Here is a 23,840-nt window from a genome sequence, read left to right on the forward strand (position 1 = left end):
AGCCTGCCATTTTTAAAAGGTCCACATAGTCTCTGTGACTCTGAAAGTCTGGCCCTCAGAAATTGCGTTACTTCAGCTTATGCTGCGACGGAAGCTGAGACATTAGCCACCAGAGGCTGCAACATGGTTGGATCCACAACTGCAGTAATGGAATCGGCCACCAATTCTACACTAGAAAGAATGGGCCCAAACTCTGTACAAAGGTTTGTGCAATCACATAGCTGAGCTCTTCCATGTTCCTTGAAAGTAACTGCAGTTTTTTTGAGAGGCCGACCACCAAACAGTTCTGAGTGTATTTTTTAATTAATTCATGGGATGAGGATATTGCTGGCTAGGCCAGCATTTATAGCTCAACCCTCATTACCCTTGAGGTGATGGTGAGCTGCCTTCTTGAACCACTGTAGTTTATGTTGTGGACGGACACTCACTCGGCACTGTTAGGGAGGGAGAATTTTGCCAATGATAGCGAAGGGATGATGATATAGTTTCAAGTCAGGATGCCGAGTGGCTTGGAGGGGAACTTCCAGGTGGTAGTGTTCCCATGTATCTGCTGCCTCTGTCCTTTTAGATGGTAGAAGTCATGTGTTTAGGCAGTCTAAGGATCCCTGAGTTCCTGCAATGCATCTTGCAGATGGTACACACTACAGCCCTGTGCACTGGTAACAGTGGGCTCCTCTCGCAGGCACCCTCAGCTTTGGCCCTCTCGGTCCCTCCCCAATTCTTGTCAGGTACCCCCTCGGCTTCAGCTCTTCTCGTGATCTGGGAACCCAGTTTGCAAACACCTACATTAGAGATTCAGCACACATAGACTAAGACAGGGGCGGAGATAAATGGAAAGAACAGTTTCACACCAAAATCATGTTCTAGCATAATTAGTTACAGGGACTGTACAGCTTAAGGCAACACCAAGCCACTTAATTCAAATATAAATGTGCTGTTTGAATTACATAGGTGCGTGTCAGGTGTCAACCTTTGCATCAATTAGGTGAGTATTTAAGCTCAAAAAGTTCACTTTTTTTAAGCCAGAGTGTGGTCTGGATTCTTTGAAGCAGACATTTCTTAATTCTCAACAAAGGATTAAGAAAGAGAGACAATAAGTATGTACCAACCATGTCTAACTAAGGAAGTGAAAGATGGTAACAAAAGGAATGAAAGGCATACAATGCTGCAAAGATTAGCAGTAGGCCAGAAAACTGGAAAAATTTTTAGAAACCAGCATAAGAGAATTCAGCAAATGTCCAGAATTTGGTTCCATGCCGGCGTGAATTTCCCACAGGACTTTTGTTGTTGTCTACCATGGCAGATTGGAAAACCCAGTAAGAAGTCTCACAACACCAGATTGGAAAACCCACAGAAGACCAATATGAAACTGATTTGCATCCCACTAATAGGATGAAGATTTAGGGTGGATCAGAATCTCCCTCCACTCCCAATTCTCCACAACACCAGTAAAACATACCAATCCAGAACATATCTGGAACACTGAGATGTGCTGAAGTCAGGACTCAACTGGACAATACCTGGGGCTCTCTCTCAAGTTTGGGATGGAGGCCATTAACAACTCTGGACCCGAAGTATCACAGCAATGGGTGGGGGAGAATCTACAGGTGGACATCCAGATTCAATGTCACAAGGAGGTTCATCTTCCTACCTTAAAATATTCCTGGATGTCCATCTCCTTTCTTTAACAGTGGGTCAGTTTTAATTTTTTTTTCAAAATGGCACCCAGATATGATGGCAGGATTCATGCCATCGTGTCTGCCCCACCACAGAATACGGTGCAAGTCCCCTGGGCATATATAATGAGATCAGGGCCAGAAGAAATAATGTAGTTTTCCACCAGCCTCCACAGCGAGAAACACAACACATTCCCACCCCTGCCATGAGATTTAAATCCAGATGGGAGAATTGTACCCCAAGTATCTGCAATGGGATATAGATAGGCTAAGTGAGAGGGGAAAAAAATTGGCAAATGGTGTATAATGTGGGAAAATTCGAGGTCGCTCACTTTGGTGGGAAGGTTAGAAAAACAGGATTTTATTTAAATGGAGATAGACTACACAATGCTGTTGTACAGATGGATCTGGGTGCTCTGGTGAACCACAAAAATTTAGCATGCAAAGGAAAGCAAGTAAGTAAAAAGGAAAATGGAATGTTGTCATTTATCGTAAGGGGATGGAGTACTAAAATAAGGAAGTTTTGTTACAACTGTTAAGGTCATTGGTGAGACCACAACTCAAATACTGTGCATGGTTTTGGTATCCTTATTTACTTGGCTAACTCATATATACTTACATTGGAAGGAATTCAGTGAGGTTCAGTAATTTGTCTTCTGGGGAAAAATTAAGCGAGTTGGGCCTATACTCATTGAAGTTTAGAAGAATGAGGTGATCTTATTGAAACATAAGATTTTGAAGGGCTTGACGGGGTAGATGCTCAGAGGGTGTTTCTCCTCATAGAGAAACCTACATCTTGGGCACAGTTTAAAAATGTTAACATTTAACACAGAGATGAGGAAGGATGTTTTTCTCTCAGAGGGTCATTGATCTTGTAGACTGTCTTCCCTAGAGAGAAGTGGAGGCTGAATCACTGAGTTAGCCAGATTTTTGATGGACAAGGGAGTCAGGGGTACAGTTGGGGGGAGAGGGGATGGGGATAGAGGAAAGAGATAGAAAAAGAGAGCGGGAAGAAGTGAAGAGTGGTGACAGTTGAGGAGATGGCAGGAAAATTACTTAAGGCCAGAATCAGATGAGCCATCATCCTACTGCATTGTGGAACAGGCTTGAGGGGCCGAATGACCTACCTGCTCCTACTTCTTATGATCTTAGAATAATTTATCTGATTCACTCTAAAGTCATTGAGGAAACAATAACAACTTTTTGTTGAAGAGTCTGAAATTTAAGTTTATTTATTAGTGTCACAAGTAGGCTTACATTAACATTGCAATGAAGTTACTGTGAAAATTCCCTAGTCACCACACTCTGGCATTTGTTTGAGTACACTGAGGGAGAATTTAGCATGGCGAATGCACCTAACCAGCACGTCTTTCGGACTGTGGGAGGAAACCAGAGCACCCAGAGGACATGCAGACACAGAAAGAACATGCAGATTCCACGTAGGCAGTGACCCAAGACGGGAATCGAACCCTGTGAGGCAGCAATGCTAACTACGGTGTCACCTTTGGCACACTCAATGCAGAAAAATGTGACAAAGCTTTTCACAGAGACAAAGCGAAAGGAGATAAGATGAAGGGAGTGGTCAGGAGGTTTGGTCAAGAATGAGGATTTTAAGGATCAAATAAATGTACTTACTTCTATAACTTTAATTTTATTATTGTTCAACCAAAGAATCTCCAACTTTGTTAGATTTTCCAGATTTTTAATCTTAGTGATCTGATTGTAATACAAGTAGAGTCTTTGTAGATTTCTACAACAGTCTAATCCTTCAATGTCCTAGAAAAATAATTAAAAGTTATTTTTGGAATCAATGCCATTTTCATACTCTGGTCTTACTGTATCCTCAATACACTGCAGTGAAGAACATGATACTTCAGAACCTTCAGGTGATCTTTACACTATTTTAATATGCAATTAATACAACTTAGGAGAAGAAATTTTATTTGTCTTATTTGTATTTCTCCAAATGTAGAGAACCTTTCAAAACTGTAACCAGTCTAATTTTAATACATGCAGTTTCTACAAATTCCTGCTGGTGGCAATGTTGAGTTGGTATAAATTATTCTCAAGGAGTAAAATTAATAGCAATTTAATACTTGGCAGAATAAAAGCAAATTACTGCAGATGCTGGAATCTGAAACCAAATGAGAAATGTGTGGCAGCATCTGTAAGGAGAGAAAAGAGTTGACATTTCAAGTCCAGATGACCCTTTGTCAAAGTTCTGCTTTGGTAACATAGTCGTTTTAAGCAATAACTCAACAAGCTTATAATATTATATTTGCAAAATACTGCAGATGCTAGAAACTAAAACAAAAATAGAAAAATGTTGCAAAAACTCAACAGGCCTGGGAGCATCTGTGGAGAGAAAAAATTAATTTAATGTTTTGTGCCTGTATGTCTCTGAAGAAGTCACACGGACTTGAAACACTAAATCTATTTTCTCTCTTCTTAGATGCTGCTTGACATGCAAAGTTATAATGTCACCTTTTTCAAAGAATGCTGCAAGTTCTAAAAATATTGCTTTGTATGGCCCTGTAACTTACCTAAATCTTTGGTTAATTAGGTAAAAGTGTTTACTGATTTTATATTACAGAAAATCAATATAATTTAGAAACTACAAAAACAATTTAATGATATTTGACATACTCTAACAAAACAGACAGTTCAGAAAAGAGCCTGAAGACTTCTACTACCCTTCATTGTACACAAAGTATTCTCTTTTAGTTCCACAGAAACAGGTAACTCACCACTATCTGTGACTCAGCAATCCATAGTTGAGTAAGGACAGGGCACGCTTCCAAACCTTCAATCCGCTTAATATCCTGTTTCACTAATGTAAGAACAACTAAGTTTGGAAAGTATAGCAGCCCCACCATTCGAGGGTACCCCGAGAAAAACATTTCCAGTTCAATGACTGCTTGTCCTTGCTCAGCAATCTTCTCAGGTGACAATCCATTACACATACACTGAAAAACAGAAAACATTTTAAAAATATATTAAAAGATTTAGAAGTGCAACTAAGCTTTTATTCTTACTACTACTTTTTCAATACTCCAATATTTCCAAAGTTATATTTATAAAAGCTGGAGTTAAATTTTTAATTTTTAACTTTTTAACTTGCAAATGAGCCATTTAACTTGGATTGCCACAGGTGGAAACTCATGCATGTTGCAGGGCCAAAGATCTTGAAGGTTTTCAATGTAATCCCAGGAGTTTGAAACTATGGCACAGAAGAGACCATCACTGAATCTGGTGTTTATATTTTTGCATCTTTTTAAAAAAGCATAAGATATATAACAGAGAGCACAAGTTTGAAATTTGCATTTAATTTGGGATACCCACTCTGGATGGAGCCAAGCCTAGAGGTTTAACCACCTGGTAATTCTGAGCATATGACGTCGAACCTAGTGATAATGTTATTTTCATTTACCGTTAAAGGTGGATTCTCTAGTAGTTGAAAGTTCTTTGCCTTGGCTCCCAGCTGTTGTGTGACAAGGTCCAAAAGCAAAGAGACAACTCATGAGCAGGTGAAGGAGGGAAATTGATGGCAGGGAACACTGGAAACTGAAAGCGGGGGAATAATGCACGGATGGAGCCAGAGGCAGCCGAAAAAATCCATTCCACCAGCAACTCACTGATAACTAATATAATAGTGGGAACACACATTTTCTCCTCATAAATAACTGTAAAACAATAACATATTTTATATGTAACATCTACTATTAGATGTGGCATCCTGATATACCATCTGAAGTAATCCTATAGTTTACTGATACTCACCTGCAACTGGGATTCCCAGTTAATGCCACTTTTAAACAGGCCCCAGAGCATTGTGCCTAGACAACTCAAAACACATCTGCCATGTGCAACACCAAGGGAGGGTGAGATGCAAAGAGGCTAGAACTAGAGAAGATTTTGAATGTTGGGGGAGTTTGTAGTGCTGGAGGAATTTACAGAGGTAGGGGCATGCAAAGTGAGGTCGGGACTTGATACATAAATGGAAATTTTAAATCAGAGGCACTGGGGGACCAGGAACCAATCTAGATGAACAAGAAAATGGATGAGAGAGCAGATACAGAATAGGATATAAGCTGCAACATTTCAAATGTGCTGCAATTTATAATGGAAATGGAAAAGATGTCACTCAGGAAAGCACTGAAGAAAGGAATTTGAGACTGTAGATGAGTTATGGATATTAAATTCAGCAGCAGTTGAGGTAGGGATGAATAAGGTGAGATCAAGTAAGAGGAAATGGTCATTGCATCTTAAAGGATATGTCATAAATCATGGTCTGGTTCAAACAGGCTCTACGATTGCAAGCAGCCCAGATTGGCCTGACAGTGCTCTGGAACAGAGATGGAGTTGTTGGTGAGAGTATGGAATTTGTGATGGAGATTGAAGGTTTTTTTGTTCTTCCTAACATCTAATTGAGAAGTCGTAGTGTATCCAAAACCCAGAGGTTATTGAGAGGGAGGGCATTGTGTCATGAGTATACATGTGTAAGCTCTTCAAAAGAAACAATAGAGACACAGAAACTAGAAGCAGGAGTAGGCCATTCAAAGCTTTGAGAATGTTCCGCCATTCATCTTGATCGTGGCTGATCATTGAATTCAATATCGTGATCTCCCCTTCCTCCCATATCCCCTGATCCCTTTAGCCCCAAGAGCTATGCCTAATTTCTTCTTGAAATTAGAAAATGTTTTGGCCTCAATTACAATGAGAATGATAGACTATGTACTCTCCCTTCTGTGCTTTATATTTCAACAATTCTAGGATTCTGTGAAATATTATTTATTTTCCAGTAGATTCAGACTAGAAATAAAAAAGGTAGTTCTATGGAGTGAGCTAATGGAGGATAGTCATTGGAGGAGGAAGGTGGTTGCATGGAGGTTGAAACAACAAGGAAGCAAAATGCACTGCAGTCACAGTAAAATATAATGCACAGATTTGATTCAAATATAAAAACATATTCATTTTTATTTTAATATACTAAAAGATTTTATTTACTTCTGAGTCTAGACCAATAGCAGATTCAGCAGCAGAACCTGTACATCATTTTGAGGATCTACACAAGACTCAAGATGTTCATGAGATTCTAGTATCTTGGACTCCCTCCTGTCAAAAACTTAAGAATTCCATCCAGCCTTCTACCAGCAGGACTTCAAGAGGAGCCAGGATATAATTAATATAATGGGCTGAAATTAAATTAATCTTTTCTTTTGGTTTTCATAGTCTGTGTTGCATATGAATTTACATAAAGACTACAATGCTCTGATTAAATAGTTTGCTTCCGATAAGGGATATTTTGTTTTGTGAAGAGCCAAGAAGCATTTCAATTGTTCCATTGATTGGATATAGTCTGGATACGCTCCAGATTCTTATGCAATTGCATTTAGAAGCACTTCAGCAAGTTAAGAGTTATGATATACCCATGGTGTTGAACCACTTGGTAATATGCTATGAACTTTTGCTCCCCTTGAAGTAGTTATTAAAGAAAGTGGCACAGTCCCCTTAAAGTCCCCAGTTCTCATTCTGTACAGTGATAGATAAAGTTCATCAACCGAATTATGCAATGAAAATGAGGCACATGCATTTTAAATTGAATAATATGATTTATCAGTTACAATTTATTACCTGAATTTTATTACATCAAATACTAATGAGTCAACTTTCTTCAGAAAACTGAGGTTCGAGCATCCGCTGGAGTTTAAATGCATAATCAGGCTCACCATCCAGGCAATAATGAATAAATAAATGATTGCCAGAGGTGCAATTTTTTTGCACAAGACGTTTAAGTACCATTTCATCAAATTGTTTCAATGTTCAGCACTATTCAAAGGAAAATATTTCTCCCATTATTCAGGTTAATGTTTGCCTATCAACAAATACCACCCATAAACAAATGTGTGATTTATTATTCGTGTTGCAAATGCATAATAGTTCTACTGAATAACAAAACTGAACTTCAGAAGAAAATTGTGTGCCAAATGCTTTGAAACATTTTGATGTGAAAGCATGATGTGAATGCAAATGTTATTGTAGACCGAGTGGTCACATGAGAATGTGATGATACAACTGCAAAAGAGTCATGTGGCGGGAGCATGTGAGTTATCCCTGGGAGTGCAGGTAGAGGAGAAGTGATGTATATAGCTGTTGAGCTGGGGAACGAACTACCTTTGTTGGAAGTCCTTGATTTTGATGATTTAAGGAAACCACACATTCTACACAGTGTCAGAAGTTGGCATTATGACATAAAGACTTTGCCATATCGACCCATTTGTCTTTGATGAAAATACTGCAGATAGTTTGCAAAAGTTCCAGAAGGGTATTTATTGCAAGCTGCACTCTCTGACAAATCTTAAAAGGTACCCTGTTAATCCTTACTGGCCCAGACGCCGTCGAAAAATGGCAACAGTCCAATCCTCCAATGGTAGGAGCATCAGTAAGGTGAACAAATTGAAGTTCAACCAAAGCAGTGAAGCAACAGAGTCTCCAACAACATTCTACATTCTACTGCGACAGTGTTGACAACTTCAAATGAAGGAGTGAGATCATCATCCTCTCAATATAATTTTTTCATTAGAGCATGCTGTACATAAGATTTCAGGTCTTTATTATCATTTAGCTTAGAATTGCCTTTGAATTTCAGCTTTCAATAGAAAAGGATGAGGAGAAGGAGACACGATGGGCTAAGCACCAGCTGCAACAGCCTAACCAGTGCCAGTATAGGTATATGTTATATATGTAAACAGTTATGCATTGTCAGTTTGTTTAATTGTATGTCACACAATGGTCTGTGTATAGTTTCCTATTGTGCTCATTGTTCCATCTCATGCCACCAGGTGTCCTAACCAGAGAAAATGTAGACCGAAAGGCGACATGAGGATGTGATAACATGGCTACAAAAGAGGTCCCGTGGCAGGAGTGCAGGAGTTATCCCTGGGAGTGCAGGCAGAGTATTAGTGTTGCATGTAGCTGCTGAGTTCAGGGATAAACTACCTTTGTTGGAAGGCCTTGACGCTGATGATGTAAGGAACCCACCACATTCAATAATTCTAATAGCTGTATTAAGACCTATTTCAAAGAAGGACTTACTTGCACACCAGAATCTCTGGTTAATTCATTTCAAGGCATTTTATCAACAATCACATAATGATTACTGGAGCTACTAAGACTAGTAAGATAAAATATTCCTCCTATCGTGGTACTCAGTCAAACATTCTTGCTGCAATGTTTCTGTAATTGACTTTCAATTTTTCCACCTTAGAACAGTTTGTTTTTGTTCAGACTTAAAAGGTACTCAATAGCAATGTTTTTCAGTATACTTTACAGGCAAATATTCCAGGCCATTGTTTCATTCATGTTGAAGTTTCAGGTCAGCAATCAAAATCAGTCCCATTCTCTCATCAGAGTGTTCACCTTTGTGCATCGGCAGGTTACGAAGAATGCAAAGTACAATACACAAGTATGTTATCTACATACTCGTAGGGACCTCTAGTGATGCAAATAATCTCACCTTAGTGTTACAAATGCAAGATTGTGCAAAGATGATAATGTTGCAGACTGTCTCTTTAATTCAAAAGAAAATTGAGTAGTGAAGAGGGCCATATGACTTGCTATAAGTTCTGCCCAACAAACCTATGTGGCTCAGTTACCATGGAAACCAGGAACCTAGGTTGGGGCTTACTGAGATTAAAGTGCAAAACGTTCACACCTGAAAACAAAGTCAAACACAGCTGGACTAGCTGTGCACAGATTTCCTGTCTCAGGATTTTTGGACAGAAAAAGAATGGGAAATGTCTCACAGAGACAAAAGGCTGTTGCTTGCATGACATTAACCTGTTGTGAGATTTCTTACTGTGCTTGCCCCAGTCCAACACTGGCATCCTCACATCATGGCTTGCATGATCAGCAGAGAGAAAATGCTAGCTGGTTCCCTCTGAGCTACCTGGGTGACTGCAGGAGAGAGGACGGTCTGTGATCAAACAGATGCATTTATCGCACTCTAAAAACTCTGGAAGGTTTGCCCTGGTGAGGCCAGGAGGAGAAATCACCTGAGTGGACCTTACTGCTTGGAGTTGGAACAGGAGTTCTCCAAAAACTGAGGGAAATGCTTTAAACAATCACATAATGTTACAACTCAGCGAAACAGGGAGACATGTACCCCTTATAAGGTGGGAGTGACTGAACTGTTTCCTATTAAGACAGTAATCCCATGGAGAGTGTGCTGTTATCAGTTGTGTGGAGTTATCAGTTCTGTTACAACATTAGAAAAAGGTTATCATTTCTGTGGTTTAGAATATCAATTGTCTACTAAGTAATGTCAAGTTAATGTTGATTTTGGCTTGTGTTATAGAATCATTACAGCACAGAAGGAGGATATTTGGCCCATCGAGTCTGCACAGACCTCAATCCCATTCAGGCCCCATCCCCATAACCCCACTTATTTACCCTGTTCATCCCCCTGACACTAAGGGCCAATTTACTAGGACCAATCAAACTAACCCGCACATCTTTGGACTGTGGGAGGAAACTGGAGCGCCCTGAAAAAATCCATGCAGACATCGGGAGAATGTGCAAACTCCACACAGTCACCTGAGGCCAGAATTGAACCTGGGTCCTTGGCACTGTGAGGCAACAGGCTAACCACTGTGCTGCTATCAGTAAAGGTCTTAAAAATTTGTGTTTTGATGTGATCATCTTGAATCACTTTAAATTAACACTAGGAGTTCAAATCCCTTGTTTAAAGTTATTAGTCTCTGTGAGGATCATAACATCTTTTCCGGTTGGGAGGTGTTTCTTCAATTGTATTTGGTATTGCCCAGGAATTTTCTCCATTTTACCACTCTCTTTATGGGGCTTCACGGAGCTGATGGTGAGGCAGAGGGCTGAAGTCATGCCGGTGGAAGGTGTGCCAGTTGTTTATCTGCCACTGGCGTTTCACCAGCAGTGGTGAATGTGATGGACAGTCTCCACCTAGAGGATATTGGAGGTGCTTAAGTGGCCACTTAAGAGCTTCTTCACGCTACCATTGACATTTCACTGCTGGTGGCAAATGGGGAGATTGTGAGGTATCCTTCTGTCTTCCTAATGGCTTGGTTGGGGAACAGTGCCTGATCTGCACCCTATGGCCCATGGAAGGCCACCTCAACAGCCAAGTTCAATTCAGTTTGCATAGCCAAGCACCAACCACCCTCTCCACGCTCCTAACTATCCCATTGCCAGCATCTGCCTGAATGGCCTCAGCTTCCCCGATCCCACTAACCTAGGTTCTGGGACAACAGTCATGATGTTACTCCAGGCTGGGTGCAGTCCCAGAAGTAACTATGGCACTGCTGGGACTGAAGAACTGACAGGCATCTCTTCAATGCGAATATTGTCTATAACAGGGAGGGGAGATCTGATGTCTGGCAATTAATTGCCTGATGCACATAAATCCAGTTGGGCCTATCAATCCAATCAAGGTGGGGTAGCCCTCAACTTTCTGTCCAATAAAATCCCAGCCATTGTGTTTATGGGTAGCATATTGTGGTAAAGTTTTCAGAACAGAACCATGGTTCCTTTTGTAAAGTCCTTTTTATTCATAACCTGTTAGATGTAAATTAAAGTGCATGCATCATAAAAGTAAAGCAAATATGTTACCTTGTGAAACACCATAGAAAATGAATGAAAATAATGAATAGATACCAAATCCTTTCACGGAAAACGGCTAATCTCCAACTGACCATCTATTATCAGCAAAGATCAACAATTGTGTAACAATGCAAGGGGAGGAAAGTATTTACCAATTCTCTGAAAATTTCTTCTGTTTCACTCTGTAGTTGGATCATTTCCCAAGTCATTTGATAAATTGTAGTATGCAGATTAACCACTAAAGAGAAAAAGAAGCATGGCAAAATTCAACAACAATTGAAGATTAATTAGCCATTAGTATTTAAACATAATTTAAATTAAGTGGCAAACTGTACATATAAGCCTCTGGTCATGAACACATGTTGTGCTTAAAATTATGAACTGCTGTTTTTAATTGTCAATTTGAAGAATGGCTGGATCAATAAGCTATCTGACCAACATGGAACATAGCAAAACCAATGCGTTCCAGACCGTCAATATTAAAAACATGCTGCAGAGATCTTTCCGGCCCCCGACCCATTGGCCTCCCCCAACAAAGCAAGCCATTTGGTCAAATTTCACCCTCCTCAATCTCCATTCACTCTGATGAAAATCCAAATTTGGTGAAACAGAATGGACCATTTTGACCTCATGGAAATCCACTCCAATGGAAACCAAGGGTAGCACAAGGCAACTCCTTCCCACCCAATAGTTTTATTTTACTCTTCCAGCATTTATTGTCCATCCCTAATTGCCCTTGATAAAGTGATGGTAAGCCATCTTGTTGAATCGGCAGTCCATGTAGTTAGTGTAGGTTCACCCACAGTGATCTTAGGAAGGAGGTTCCAGGATTTTGACCCAGTCTTTGCTCCTACTCTCCTCTATCACCTTTCTCTTCCTGTTCACTGCCCCAACTCCCTTGTATTCCATCAATCATTCATCACACACACCCCTTTTCTCTTTTACTCTCTGCATGTATCTCATTTGCTCTCTTATTCTCCTTCCACCTTATCTTACTCTTTCCTCCCACTCCTCCTATACATCTTCCTTGTTCCCATCTGCTTCCTTTCCATTATCCTCTGTTGTTTCTTCAAAACGCAGTATTGCATTTCTCAAACTGACTTGCCTTCTCAAATCCATGTTGGCTATCCCTAATTAATCAATCATGTCTTTCTAGGCAAGTACTTATTTTATCCCATATTTTAGTCTGCAGAAGATTATCCACAACCATTCTTAGGCTGATTCGGCTATGGCTACCTGTTGTACTTTCCTAACAGATGTGTTATATAAGTAACCCTCCAGTCCGCTGCATAACTTTCTCATTTAAGGATATTCAAAAGATTGTGATCAGAGTCTTTGATATTTGCTCACTAATTTCCCTGATCATTTTAAATGCGTACCAAGATGGCCGCTACATATTCCACCTTCAGCTCCACCAATTTGAATCATTTCCTCCTCCTGTACACATATGCTTTTCTGTATTAAAAAAAATCAGGGTGGAAGTCTCATTTATTATCTATCCAATGTTTTCATCCTTCACAAAAAGGTTTCCTACTTTATATTTAATTGCTTCTGTTCTCTCCTGGATAATTATTTTAATGTTATAAAGGGATGAAAGTAATTGTTCTTTCCCATATGCTTACTTATCCATCTCTCCTCAAAATATCTCCTAGCCCTCGAATGCCTTTTTAATTTTTGTCTATATTTTGTACACATTGCTTGATTTTATTTTATGTTATTTGCATCTCAATACTTTTAACCCACTAGCAGCCTTGTACACTCCTGAGTTGCAAAAAAAAGATAAAGGCATCCTTCATAGTGTCATGGAAAGCAATCAAACAATGAGTTTCAAGAGGTAACAATGTCCATGGTGGTCTTTTGTAATTCACCTGCAGTTCACAGCAACATCGGCCTCTTCCAGGAACTTGCCCAGCTCCCTTTTGATCAATCTACATGATTAGAAAAACTATCCTAAAGGATTAATAACCTTCTGGGAAAAGGAAAATCTCCCAACACCTAACCTAGCTCTATGCTTTTGTAGCTTGTACATGTTTTATTCCAAATCAATAAATTAACTTTTACATCTTCACACAAGAGTTTATTTTTCCTTTACTGGCCCTGTATTTTTTCTTGTTTTATTTTCTCTATCAAGGACTACTTCATAAACACCAAGTAAATTATGAAGTTAGCTAAGACCCCAACTATTTTGATTTTAGCAATAGCATAAGCATAAGGTGTTTCACTCCAGGTGTGATTCTATTGACCCAACAGGAAGCTTTTATCAAATCAAACTTTACTTAACAATACAGTTTAACTTTGAAAAAATGGTGTAACCGTTACCAATTGAAATACTTAAACATGACAAGGTCTATTTCTTAACTGCTAACCTATCTCTATTAATTCCAATTTAAGCAATATTAAGAGTGAGCAAGGGAGAGTGAGAGAGCGAGAAAGCAAGCGAGAGAGCACACTGCACCTTGCACATCCAAACAGAAACTGCCGGGTGTTTCCCTCTGTAAGCCTAGCTCCTCCTATTAGCACATGACGTGCTCTTGTCATTCAACTTAAGTAAACCCCCACCTGGGACAACCCAAACAAAAACTGCATTAACTCAGATTAAAACAAACACCCCAATATCTAGGATCAATTATGATCATTCTCGACATGTGGGCTGCCTGGAGCAGACAAATCGGCACAGTAATCAAGTTTAAAACATTCATCACATCTCTCCTAGGGGATTACATGGCTACAATAGAAAGAGACAATTGTTGTGGAGCATAGTTGCTGTATCAGCTAGTCTTTTCCTGATTGTCTTTTTTTTAGAAAATTTATGTTCCTTCTTCATTTTAAATCTTAGAATTAATTTATGGGGCTATTTTGAGTATCTAGTTTCATAATTCATGTGTTTTAAACCAGAACCTTTGGATTTCGGAATTGGATTTTTTATTCAAATAAATGGAAAAATTTGATTAAGTCACTGATGTACAACCCTAATGTTAACATAGGTCAAACAAGCCAGGGCTAATTAGAGTTAAAAGATGACCCATGTTTAGTTTATAATGTCAGAGTTAGCAGTGAGAAAATGTAAACCATGAATGACCGATCTTGAATCTTTCAATAGAACTAGAACATTTACATTTATTGCAGATAAAATATATGAATTATTCATATGGGTCACAGAATCAAAGAGATTGTTTTGAAGGCCATATAATTAGTTTGCATTTTGGTTTGGAACATCCCAAAGCATGCTGCATTGCCATGGAGGTAGTGTCTGGGGCATAGAAGACACTTTTGTTTGATTTATCTAGGTGCTCCTCATAGAAGGCAATTTGATCTTGTACAGGTTGCAGCTCAGTTGAAATTCACAAGGGTAAGGTTTTAAGATGTGCCTTGCTTTGAGCCAAAGGGAGAAATTTCCAGTAACCCTCATCATGAAATGCAATTAGTCTTGTAACAGGAAGCAGTCATCTTGAACAACTGGCTCAGAAAAAAGCTGTGAGAGCTGAGCGAGAAAAGCAGTTCCTCTGTCCGGAATCAGGGCAAGAAAGAGTGGAATCATTGCAGACAGAAACAGCTCTGGAAGTCCAAGTGCAAACTAGGAAACTGAGGAGAAATCAAGTGAATTCCAGAGAACTGTGGCAAACATAAAGGTTGCTCTGAAGGAGTGAACAAACCTTCAGGGAATTCTTGGGAGGACGTAAAAGTAAAACTGGATTTATAACATATAGTTATAAATGAGGTGTTAAATTAGTACTGTGTTTACTTTAAGTATTTTTAGTTATGCAAGAAGTTTGTTTTTGTTTAAAACAGTAAGATCTCCTGGCATGGTTCCTTCATTTAACTACTGGATGTTCAAATTTCTCTTTAAACATTAATTGTCCCTACCAGAATCATGAGATTTAAAAAAGACAAATCTAGAGCTCATAACATAAAAGAAGCTAAGCCAGCTAACTCTACTGACGTGCATCATACAATATTTATCTACAATGATACCATAATGAAGTTTAAATGATTATTAAGAACTGTATCTTTTGATTAATAAAAGGATTATAGTTTGGACGACCTTTAAATTTAGGATAAATAAGAGGGATCATGCAATCTATGCCGGTGTCTACCTGATTGTAAATGCTGGGTGGTCATCGATACAGGGAGACTCAAATTGTGTTACTCAGAGGTAGATACTCTATAATTCACATTTGAGGAAATCACTGTGATTGCTATGACCACAATCAAAATACATGAAGTCTCCTGATACTAATAGCATAGTTATGGGTGTCAAGATTATAAATAGTTGTGCTGAAACCTGGAAAACACTTGTAGTCAGAGTTCACATGTTGATTAACATGCATGCTTGGAGGCGAGGCTGAGGTGTTTCCTATTGCCATTGAGAAACAAATAGAGAAAATGTATTTGGAATTAAGTTACAGTCTTTTTTATAAGCACAGGATTATGACAAAACCAGTTGCAATTTTGATCTTGTGCAGCTTACAGCTCATTGAGAATTATGGGTGCAAAAGATAAACATTAGCCCTGCCTGCATCTTAAGCAGAAAAAATACTAACTTTATTATTCAGTGCGAGGAATACTTGCACTTGATTTGGAGACTTGAAGGGAAGATACGTTGGAAAATTGGCATGGCTTGAAGCTAAAGGAAGAAATTTATAATAATCCTCATATTGAAAGGCAGTTAACCCAAGAGCAGACAGGGAGAAAGCAGTCTGTGTCTGTTCAAAGCCAGGACAAGGAAAATAGAGGTCATTAGGAGCTGGGATATTCCTTACTTTTTAAAATCACTTAACACAAATGCACAGGAGCCCAAGCTTGAGCTGGGAAGTTCATAGTCATGAAGTTTTGAAGAATGGTTGGAGGGTTCTTTAACCAAAAGCAAATGGAATGGTCTCTACGAAATCTCATACCTCAAAGAATGGAATTGAGGAGAAATTAATGTGAATACCAAAGAGCTGTGGCACCCTTGGTTTGATATCAAAAGGAGATTAATAAAGACTCAAAATCGCAATGTATAAAGGGAACTCTTGGGTGGAATTAGCAAGTAAAGGAACAGGACTTACATTCCAAGTCTTGACAAACTGTCTTATTAAGTCAGTAGTGTTTGCTTTGTTTGCTTCTTCATCACAGTGAAATTTGTTTTTGTTGAAAAACATGAACTCTTGCACCACAGTTCTTTCAACTGATCACTGAGTGTTTACATTTCTCTTTAAATTTTAATGGTCTCCATGGAGATCACAACAACCTCATCCAAGTTCCTGGAGTAAATCAAGTAATTTATTTCATTCCTTTGTTAATCAAGTAAATCAAATATCTTTATTTTCCTCCTTTGTTATTTTTGCACAGTTTAAATTGTACATTGTTCAGAAATTTAATTAAGTCCTTATCAGGAGCAGGAAAGTTGAGCCTATTGCAGTTTCTTAGTGATGAAAATCAGCATATTATGATGGTTTCTTGACCTGTGTATGTTTTAGCAATTAGAAATGGAAACAAAGGCATGACTGAAACAAGTGACTTGTCAACTGCACTAATACTGCCACTTCTGCATTGACAGAAAGCAATTTACAATGTACCTAAATGAATAAAATATCAGCGAGACTTGTACTTATGTATCACCTGAGCACATGACATTTGCAACTCTAAGGGCAATTTCTGATCAATCTAACTTTGCACTGGCCGCAGACAAAACTCCAACCTGTTCTAATGCCACACTTTAGAAGTACCTTTCCAGCACCAGGAACATTTTAATATCACATTGTGTCATTGGTGCTCATATTATACGGTAACATTAAACGTGAGCTGTAAAAGTGCAGAGGTATATGCATCCATTGAACAACATACAGAATTCATTGTTTCTACACTGTAGTATCCAATCAAACTGAGCTCATTCTGAAATACAAAAAGGTACGCTGACTACGCAATCACAGTAAGAAGAGAACATCTTCCTGTTGGGGAACACTTCAGCAGTCACGGGCATTCAGTCTCTGATCTTCGAATAAGCACTCTCCAAGGCGGCCTTCATGACACATGACAGCGCAGAGTCGCTGAGCAGAGACTGATAGCCAAGTTCTGCACACATCAGGATGGCCTCAACCGATGTCTTGGGTTCATGTCACACTATCTGTAACTCCCATAACGACTTGCCTGGGCTTGCAAAATCTCACTAACTGTCCTGTCTGGAGACAATACACATCTCTTTAACCTGTGCTTAACGCTCTCTCCATTCACATTGTCTGTACCTTTAAGACTTGATTACCTGTAAAGACTCGCAATCCAATCATTATTTTGTAAATTGAGTTAGTGTCTTTATATGCCCTGTTTGTGAATAGAACTCCCACTCACTTGACAAAGGGGCAGCGCTCTGAAAGCTAGTGGATTTTGCTACCAAATAAACTTGTTGGACTTCAACCTGGTGTTGCGAGACTTCTTACTGTGTCTACCCGAGTCCAGTGTCAGCATCTCCACATCATGACTATGCAATCAACAGATACCATATTGCAATATAATTGCATTTGAAGGAAATAATCCATATTCTCCTTGTTGCATTGGAAAGTGATATAATGCATTAAACTTGTGGCATATACGAAAAATTAAAATACTCATTCCGATTTACTGTTATTCAATTAAACCAATTCAAGAAATGTAATCCAAAGGCTTTTTCATCTCATCCATAAAATATATTACCAGCTCAAAGTGCTGTCTACCACCTCTTCTCAACCTCATGCTTTTGGATATTGTGAACTGGTCTCCTTTCCTAAAATATTGTTTTACCTACATTAACCCAATCCTTAAAAAAAAATCTAATCTTTATTCTTCTACAACTATCACCACATTTCTTATCTTCCCTTTCCCTCAGCTCTGAATCAAGTCTCCCCCCGCCCCCCGCCCAAAACCCAATCTTTCTCTATTAAAACTGTCTCAACATCAAAATTAACAATATTCAGTACGGCTGTGACCAACTTTTTAAATCTTTCCAGGGGCCATTACTACAACCAACTCCCCATGGCAAAGTACTTTTCACGATTCCATTCCTAACAGTGGCGACTTCTTCACTGTATTCAAAAGTTTTATTTTTGGCCTCCCTTTATTTATTGTATAAATGCTGCATCTTTGTGATCACAATCAGTGTTACATCTCCATCACAGACTCCAACCTACAATGCGTTTCAACATTATGTCCAAAACATCACTACAACAATCATCAATCTCCCATGGCTCCATTTCCCAGTGTATAGATCACAAAATGTTCATCATTTTTGAAGCACTCTTCAATCTCCTACCAAAGTGGACCACCTCACACTTGCCAACATTAAATTCCATTTGCCATTTCCTGGCCCATTCGCCCAGCCTATCTAGATCCTTCTGCAGACTCTCCACACCCTCCGCACAATTTGCCTTACCCCCAATCTTGGTGTCATCAGCAAATTTCGACACCCTGCACTCGGTTCCCTCCTCCAGATCATCTATATAAATGGTAAATGGCTGAGGCCCCAGCACCGACCCCTGGGGCACCCCACTAGTCACCAACCGCCAATCCGAATAGCACCCATTGACCCCCACTCTCTGCCTCCTATTTGACAACCAATCCTCTATCCACGCTAACACCCTACCCCCAACTCCATGTCCCCTGACCTTCTGCAATAACCTCTTGTGAGGTACCTTGTCAAACGCCTTCTGAAAATCCAGAAAGACCACATCCACCGGCTCTCCTCTATCCACTGCCCTAGACACATCCTCATAGAACTCCAGTAAATTTGTCAGACACGACTTCCCTTTAATGAAACCGTGTTGCGTCCGCCCTATCAAGCAATTCCCTTCAAGATGCCTCGCAATTTCCTCCCGAGGTCCACTTTGGTAGGAAGAATGGTAGGAAGGACTATTACTTACGTGGCGAAAAACTGCAGCAGGCGACGGTGCAGAGGGACCTCGGGGTCCTTGTGCATGAGTCGCAAAAACCCAGCTTGCAGGTGCAGAAGGTGGTCAGGAAGGCGAATGGGATGCTGGCCTTCATAGCGAGGGGGATTGAATATAAAAGTAGGGAGGTCTTGCTGCAGCTGTATAGGGCATTGGTGAGGCCGCAGCTGGAGTACTGTGTGCAGTTTTGGGTACCGCACCTGCGCAAGGATATTTTGGCCCTGGAGGGAGTGCAGAGGAGGTTTACTAGGCTGATACCGGAGTTGAGGGGATTGAGCTATGAGGAGAGGCTGAATAAACTAGGCTTGTACTCGTTAGAGTTTAGAAGAATGAGGGGAGATCTCATTGAGACGTATAAGATGATGAATGGGATGGATAGGATAGAGGTGGAGAGACTCTTCCCGCTCAAAAAAGACAGTAGGACTAGGGGGCACAGCCTCAAGATAAAGGGGAGGCGGTTTAGAACGGAGTTGAGGAGGAACTTCTTCACTCAAAGGGTGGTGAATCTCTGGAATTCTCTGCCCGTTGAAGTGGTGGAGGCTGCCTCGCTAAATATTTTTAAGAAGCGGGTTGATGGGTTCTTGATAAGAGAGGGGATTAAGGGTTATGGGGAGAGGGCGGGAAAGTGGAACTGAGCCACAACAGATCAGCCATGATCTTATTGAATGGCGGGGCAGGCTCGAAGGGCTAGATGGCCTACTCCTGCTCCTATTTCTTATGTTCTTATGTTCTTATGTTCAATCTCACTTCACGCTATTCTTGTATCTCCTTCAAACTTAAAACCATCTCACAACCTTCACCCAATTCGTTCCCCCTCCAGTTTTAACAGTACCTTCCGTTGGTACTCTATTCCTAAGCATTTCCTGCTCTCTATGTTTTAACCTAATCAAAACTTCAGTTACTTCCTCTAACCTTCCAGTTCTTGCCTGGTATCCAAGTTCCCCATAATATAAAACGCATTTCGTACATACAAATGTAGACTCAATATTAGGAAGTATATAATAAACACGCAAATATAAAGTATTGCATGGGTACAAAGTTCAACTCGTTTTTATAATAAATGTTGACACAAACACACAAGCAATATGACAGAAACGTCATTATGGGATAGGAGAGCCTTTACAAATGACTAATCTGCGGCAATTGTGTCCAATCGGAAGAAGGTAGACGCCGCCTTCGAACAGGATGACAATCGGATGTAAACCAGTCTCTTAAAAATAAAGTCAAATGGTCACTCAACTCGACCCAAGGATGGGTGGAGCTGCGATCGCCAAGACACTGTCAGGAGGCCAAACGAACTCTTGGGCGAAGAGTCCTGGCGTCGGAGCCAGGCGGCCAGCGCCGTCGTGTCTGGAGGTGACTCCACGTTTGTACATCTGCATTTCACAAACCCAGAACAGAAAGCATCAACTCAAACCTGCGGGGAGGGGGAAAAAAAAATCAATTGACTTGTCGTGCTGACACTTGAAGTGAGTGAGGTGGCTGTAGCGCCGCCGCCTCGCTGCTGACGGGACAAGGGTTTCCTCACACTCACCAGGCAGGGTGTGAGAGGGAGAGATCGGGTCGATCGAGGCTCTTTCTCCCACCCGGCGCTTCGTCAATTCGCATCAAAAGGGACACAAGAGGATTAAAGATGTCCCGTCCTGTCAAGACACCTCAGCTCCAGGTGCCCCCCCGGCCGGCTGGGTGTTTTTACCGGTCCCCCTGTCTAACAGCCATTTCGCCGACTGCACATTCTAACAGGCTGCGCGTCTCTGTTGTCCCGGAGCCATTTTGGTTTCCATGGGGAAGGTCAGAAGCTAAAGGTTAAAGGGTCCGCCGGGTTAAAACTCTGGTTGGAAGAAATACTTGGGCGACGTATTCATTATATCGCCTCAAACAACGATCTAACTCTCTCTCTCTCTCTTTTTCGGACAGATGCTTTCAGCTTTCATTCCCCAAATGCGACCTAACATTAGCGTCAACTGGAAATTATAAAGTGTCACCCTTCTTAATCCTGCCATGGCAGATGGTGGAATTTGACTTCAATTTTTTTTAAATCTGGAATTAAGAGTCTACTGATGACCGTGAAACCATTGCTGATTGTTGTTAAAAACCCTTCTAGTTCGTTCTTGTCCTTCAGGGAAGGAAATCTGCCATTCTAACCTGGTCTGGCCTACATGTGACTCCAGAGCCACAGCAATGTGGTTGACTCTCAACTGCACCCCCCCACCACCAAGGGCAACGAGGAATGGACAGTAAATGCTGGCCAGCCAGCAATGCCCATGTCCCACAAATGAATTTTTCAAAAAATAAAGCGGTACGCACATCTGGTACGAAATGAATCGGACAACCAAACAAAGCTTACGACATTATTATCCACTTTCTGGTTCGGTAGTGCTGGAATCAACACGATGTAGGTAGGACCTCTTGAGTTGCTACACCTGCCAAGGGAAGATAAGGATAAGTTCAAGGCAACAAAGATGGATGCTGTTCAGCTTGTTCTCCAGTTTCACATATATTGTCCAAGTCCCACCATTATGATGGAATGCACTGAGGATTGTCGACGGTGGTCCCTCGAAATTGAGGATGATATCCACAAGGCTTGGTGAGTCTTCAGATGACTAAAGATCCTGGTTCTGGATCCACAAGTTCTTCCACGGTAGGGGGCATGTTGTCCCCAGGGGGAGTGGAATTTGCAGCCCTAGGCTAGCTTCCCTCTCCTTCCTTGGCTGCCAGCATTCTGCCTTGCTGACAGGTTGCTGAACCTCGAAGTGGCTTGTCCCTTGATTGACCAGGTGAAACCATGCTAAGTGGTTGACTTTTCCTCCTAGTCAGTGTGACCTATGCTTTAGGACAGCCTTCAGCATATTCTTAGATCTTTTCCTTTGACCACCCTTAGAGCATTGGCCAATGAGACATGAGAGAAGAGAACCTGCTGAGGGAGGCAGTTTCCATGCATTCAAATGCAATGGCCTGTCCGTTGGAATTGGTTCTGACTATAAAAGGAATCAGTTTCAGATCCTCCACTCAGGACGGTGGCGGTCATGTTGTCATGCAGAAGGTTCAGGATGGTGACAAACTTCAACAGGCAGCCATAGCATTAAAATATGATCCAAAGAGCTTCATGATTTAAAGGACGAAACATCTTGGTCAGGATAATGAATGCAAGGAACAATCCTTGGTTTTGCTCATGGCATTTTTTCCTCAATACCCACGAAGACCATGTCTAGTACCCTGGGATGGTCAGAAGCCAGACTAGGTTTCTAGGAGCGTCTCCACAGTGACAGAATGAAGATGGTTTAGGAGATGTGGACCAAGATCTTGCCCGCAAAGAAACGAAAGCTCCTTGTCGTTTTCACAATTGGATTTATCCCCCTTCTTATGGATAGTAATGATTGTAGCATTCTTGACATCCAAGGGGAAGTCCGCTTCACCCCAAATGATGAAAAATAAACTGTTGGGATTGTGAGCTGATAGCCGTTACCATGATATACCTTTGTGGATATACCATCTGGCCTACAGGTTATGTTGGCTTTCACCCTTCGAATGGTCTGCTTAAATTCACCAATGGTTGGATCACGAAAGGAATCCTCCAAAGGGTGTTGTCAGATAGCTTGAATTGTCTCCTCCAATTCGGTTCTCCAATCCCAGCTCTGACAAAGGGTCATCTAGACTCAAAATGTTGACTCTATTCTCTCCCCACAGATGCTGTCAGACCTGCTGAGATTATCCAGCATTTTCTGTTTTTGCTTCAGGTTCCAGCATCTTCAGTATATTTTGCTTTTAACTCTTTAAATTTAACTTCTATTTCAGTTCCAATTAAGCAATATTTCTCTTATAAACTTCACAGATATACTTGTTCGGACTTGGTTAAAGTTATGAAAGTTCCAGAGAGTCTTTGCAGAGATAGACTGATCAGAGAGAAGCTTGTAGACTTCTATCTTTTAACAGCTCCCTCCAGCAACTGACTTTTGAAAATGAAAGTGAAACTTATTTCCTTGCTACAGGCTGAGCTCCTCCCATCAATTTAGTATCACATGACTCTGAAATCCCAGGAGAAATAAAATAAGCAAAAGTGCATTAACTCTACAAAACAACACATTCCTAGCTAAAAAACAGTCCCCCTTAAACATATAATGTATGAATAGCCCAGTATCTTCACAACTTTGTATAATGAAATAATTGAATTGGAACTATATTTGCTAAAGTTATAAGGTCAGACAATAATCAAAGTAGAAGGTAATTGTGAAATGTTTCTTTCTTTGGATAGCCACCTGAAATTTTAAGGTGGATAATCTAGAAATGTCTGAAATATAAGCTCAATACCAAAGGTCTAGATTTTAAAGTGGAAGTGGATGTTATTTCTTATCTCTCTCTCTTAAAATCAAGACAACTGAGAAGTTCCTTATGGTTCAGGTCAGAAACTCCAAAGTATTTCATGGAGCTCTCCTAGATCAGAAGTTTTCCACCTTGAATTTGGCTAGGATAAGTGTGATATGTTTCACTTCAAGTATGATTCAAATGATCCATTAGGGAGCTTTTATCAAATATAGTTTATTTAAGAATATAGTTAAATGTATGGAAAGAAAATTAGCATAACTTTCATCAATTTCGAACAAACCACGATAATGTATATCCCTCAACAAATATA

The 23,840-nt window shown here is 40.3% G+C and overlaps 1 protein-coding gene across 1 annotated transcript in view; it reads right to left on the reverse strand.

The window, feature by feature from the left end:
- lrrc9 (leucine rich repeat containing 9) overlaps positions 1-20,967 on the reverse strand; it is a 152,667-nt gene extending 131,700 nt beyond the window's left edge. Inside the window, exons 1-4 of the mRNA XM_080202432.1 lie at positions 20,742-20,967; positions 11,462-11,547; positions 4,424-4,642; positions 3,312-3,452 (exon numbers count right to left, since the gene is read on the reverse strand). Of these exons, the coding sequence (XP_080058558.1) occupies positions 3,312-3,452; positions 4,424-4,642; positions 11,462-11,518 (417 nt within the window). The 5' untranslated portion in view covers positions 11,519-11,547; positions 20,742-20,967. The remainder of the gene's footprint in view (positions 1-3,311; positions 3,453-4,423; positions 4,643-11,461; positions 11,548-20,741) is intronic.
- Between the last annotated feature and the right edge of the window lie 2,873 nt (positions 20,968-23,840).

The sequence above is a fragment of the Carcharhinus amblyrhynchos genome, chromosome 14, assembly GCF_965287045.1.
Source record: "Carcharhinus amblyrhynchos chromosome 14, sCarAmb.v2.hapA, whole genome shotgun sequence".
Lineage (NCBI taxonomy): Eukaryota > Metazoa > Chordata > Chondrichthyes > Carcharhiniformes > Carcharhinidae > Carcharhinus > Carcharhinus amblyrhynchos.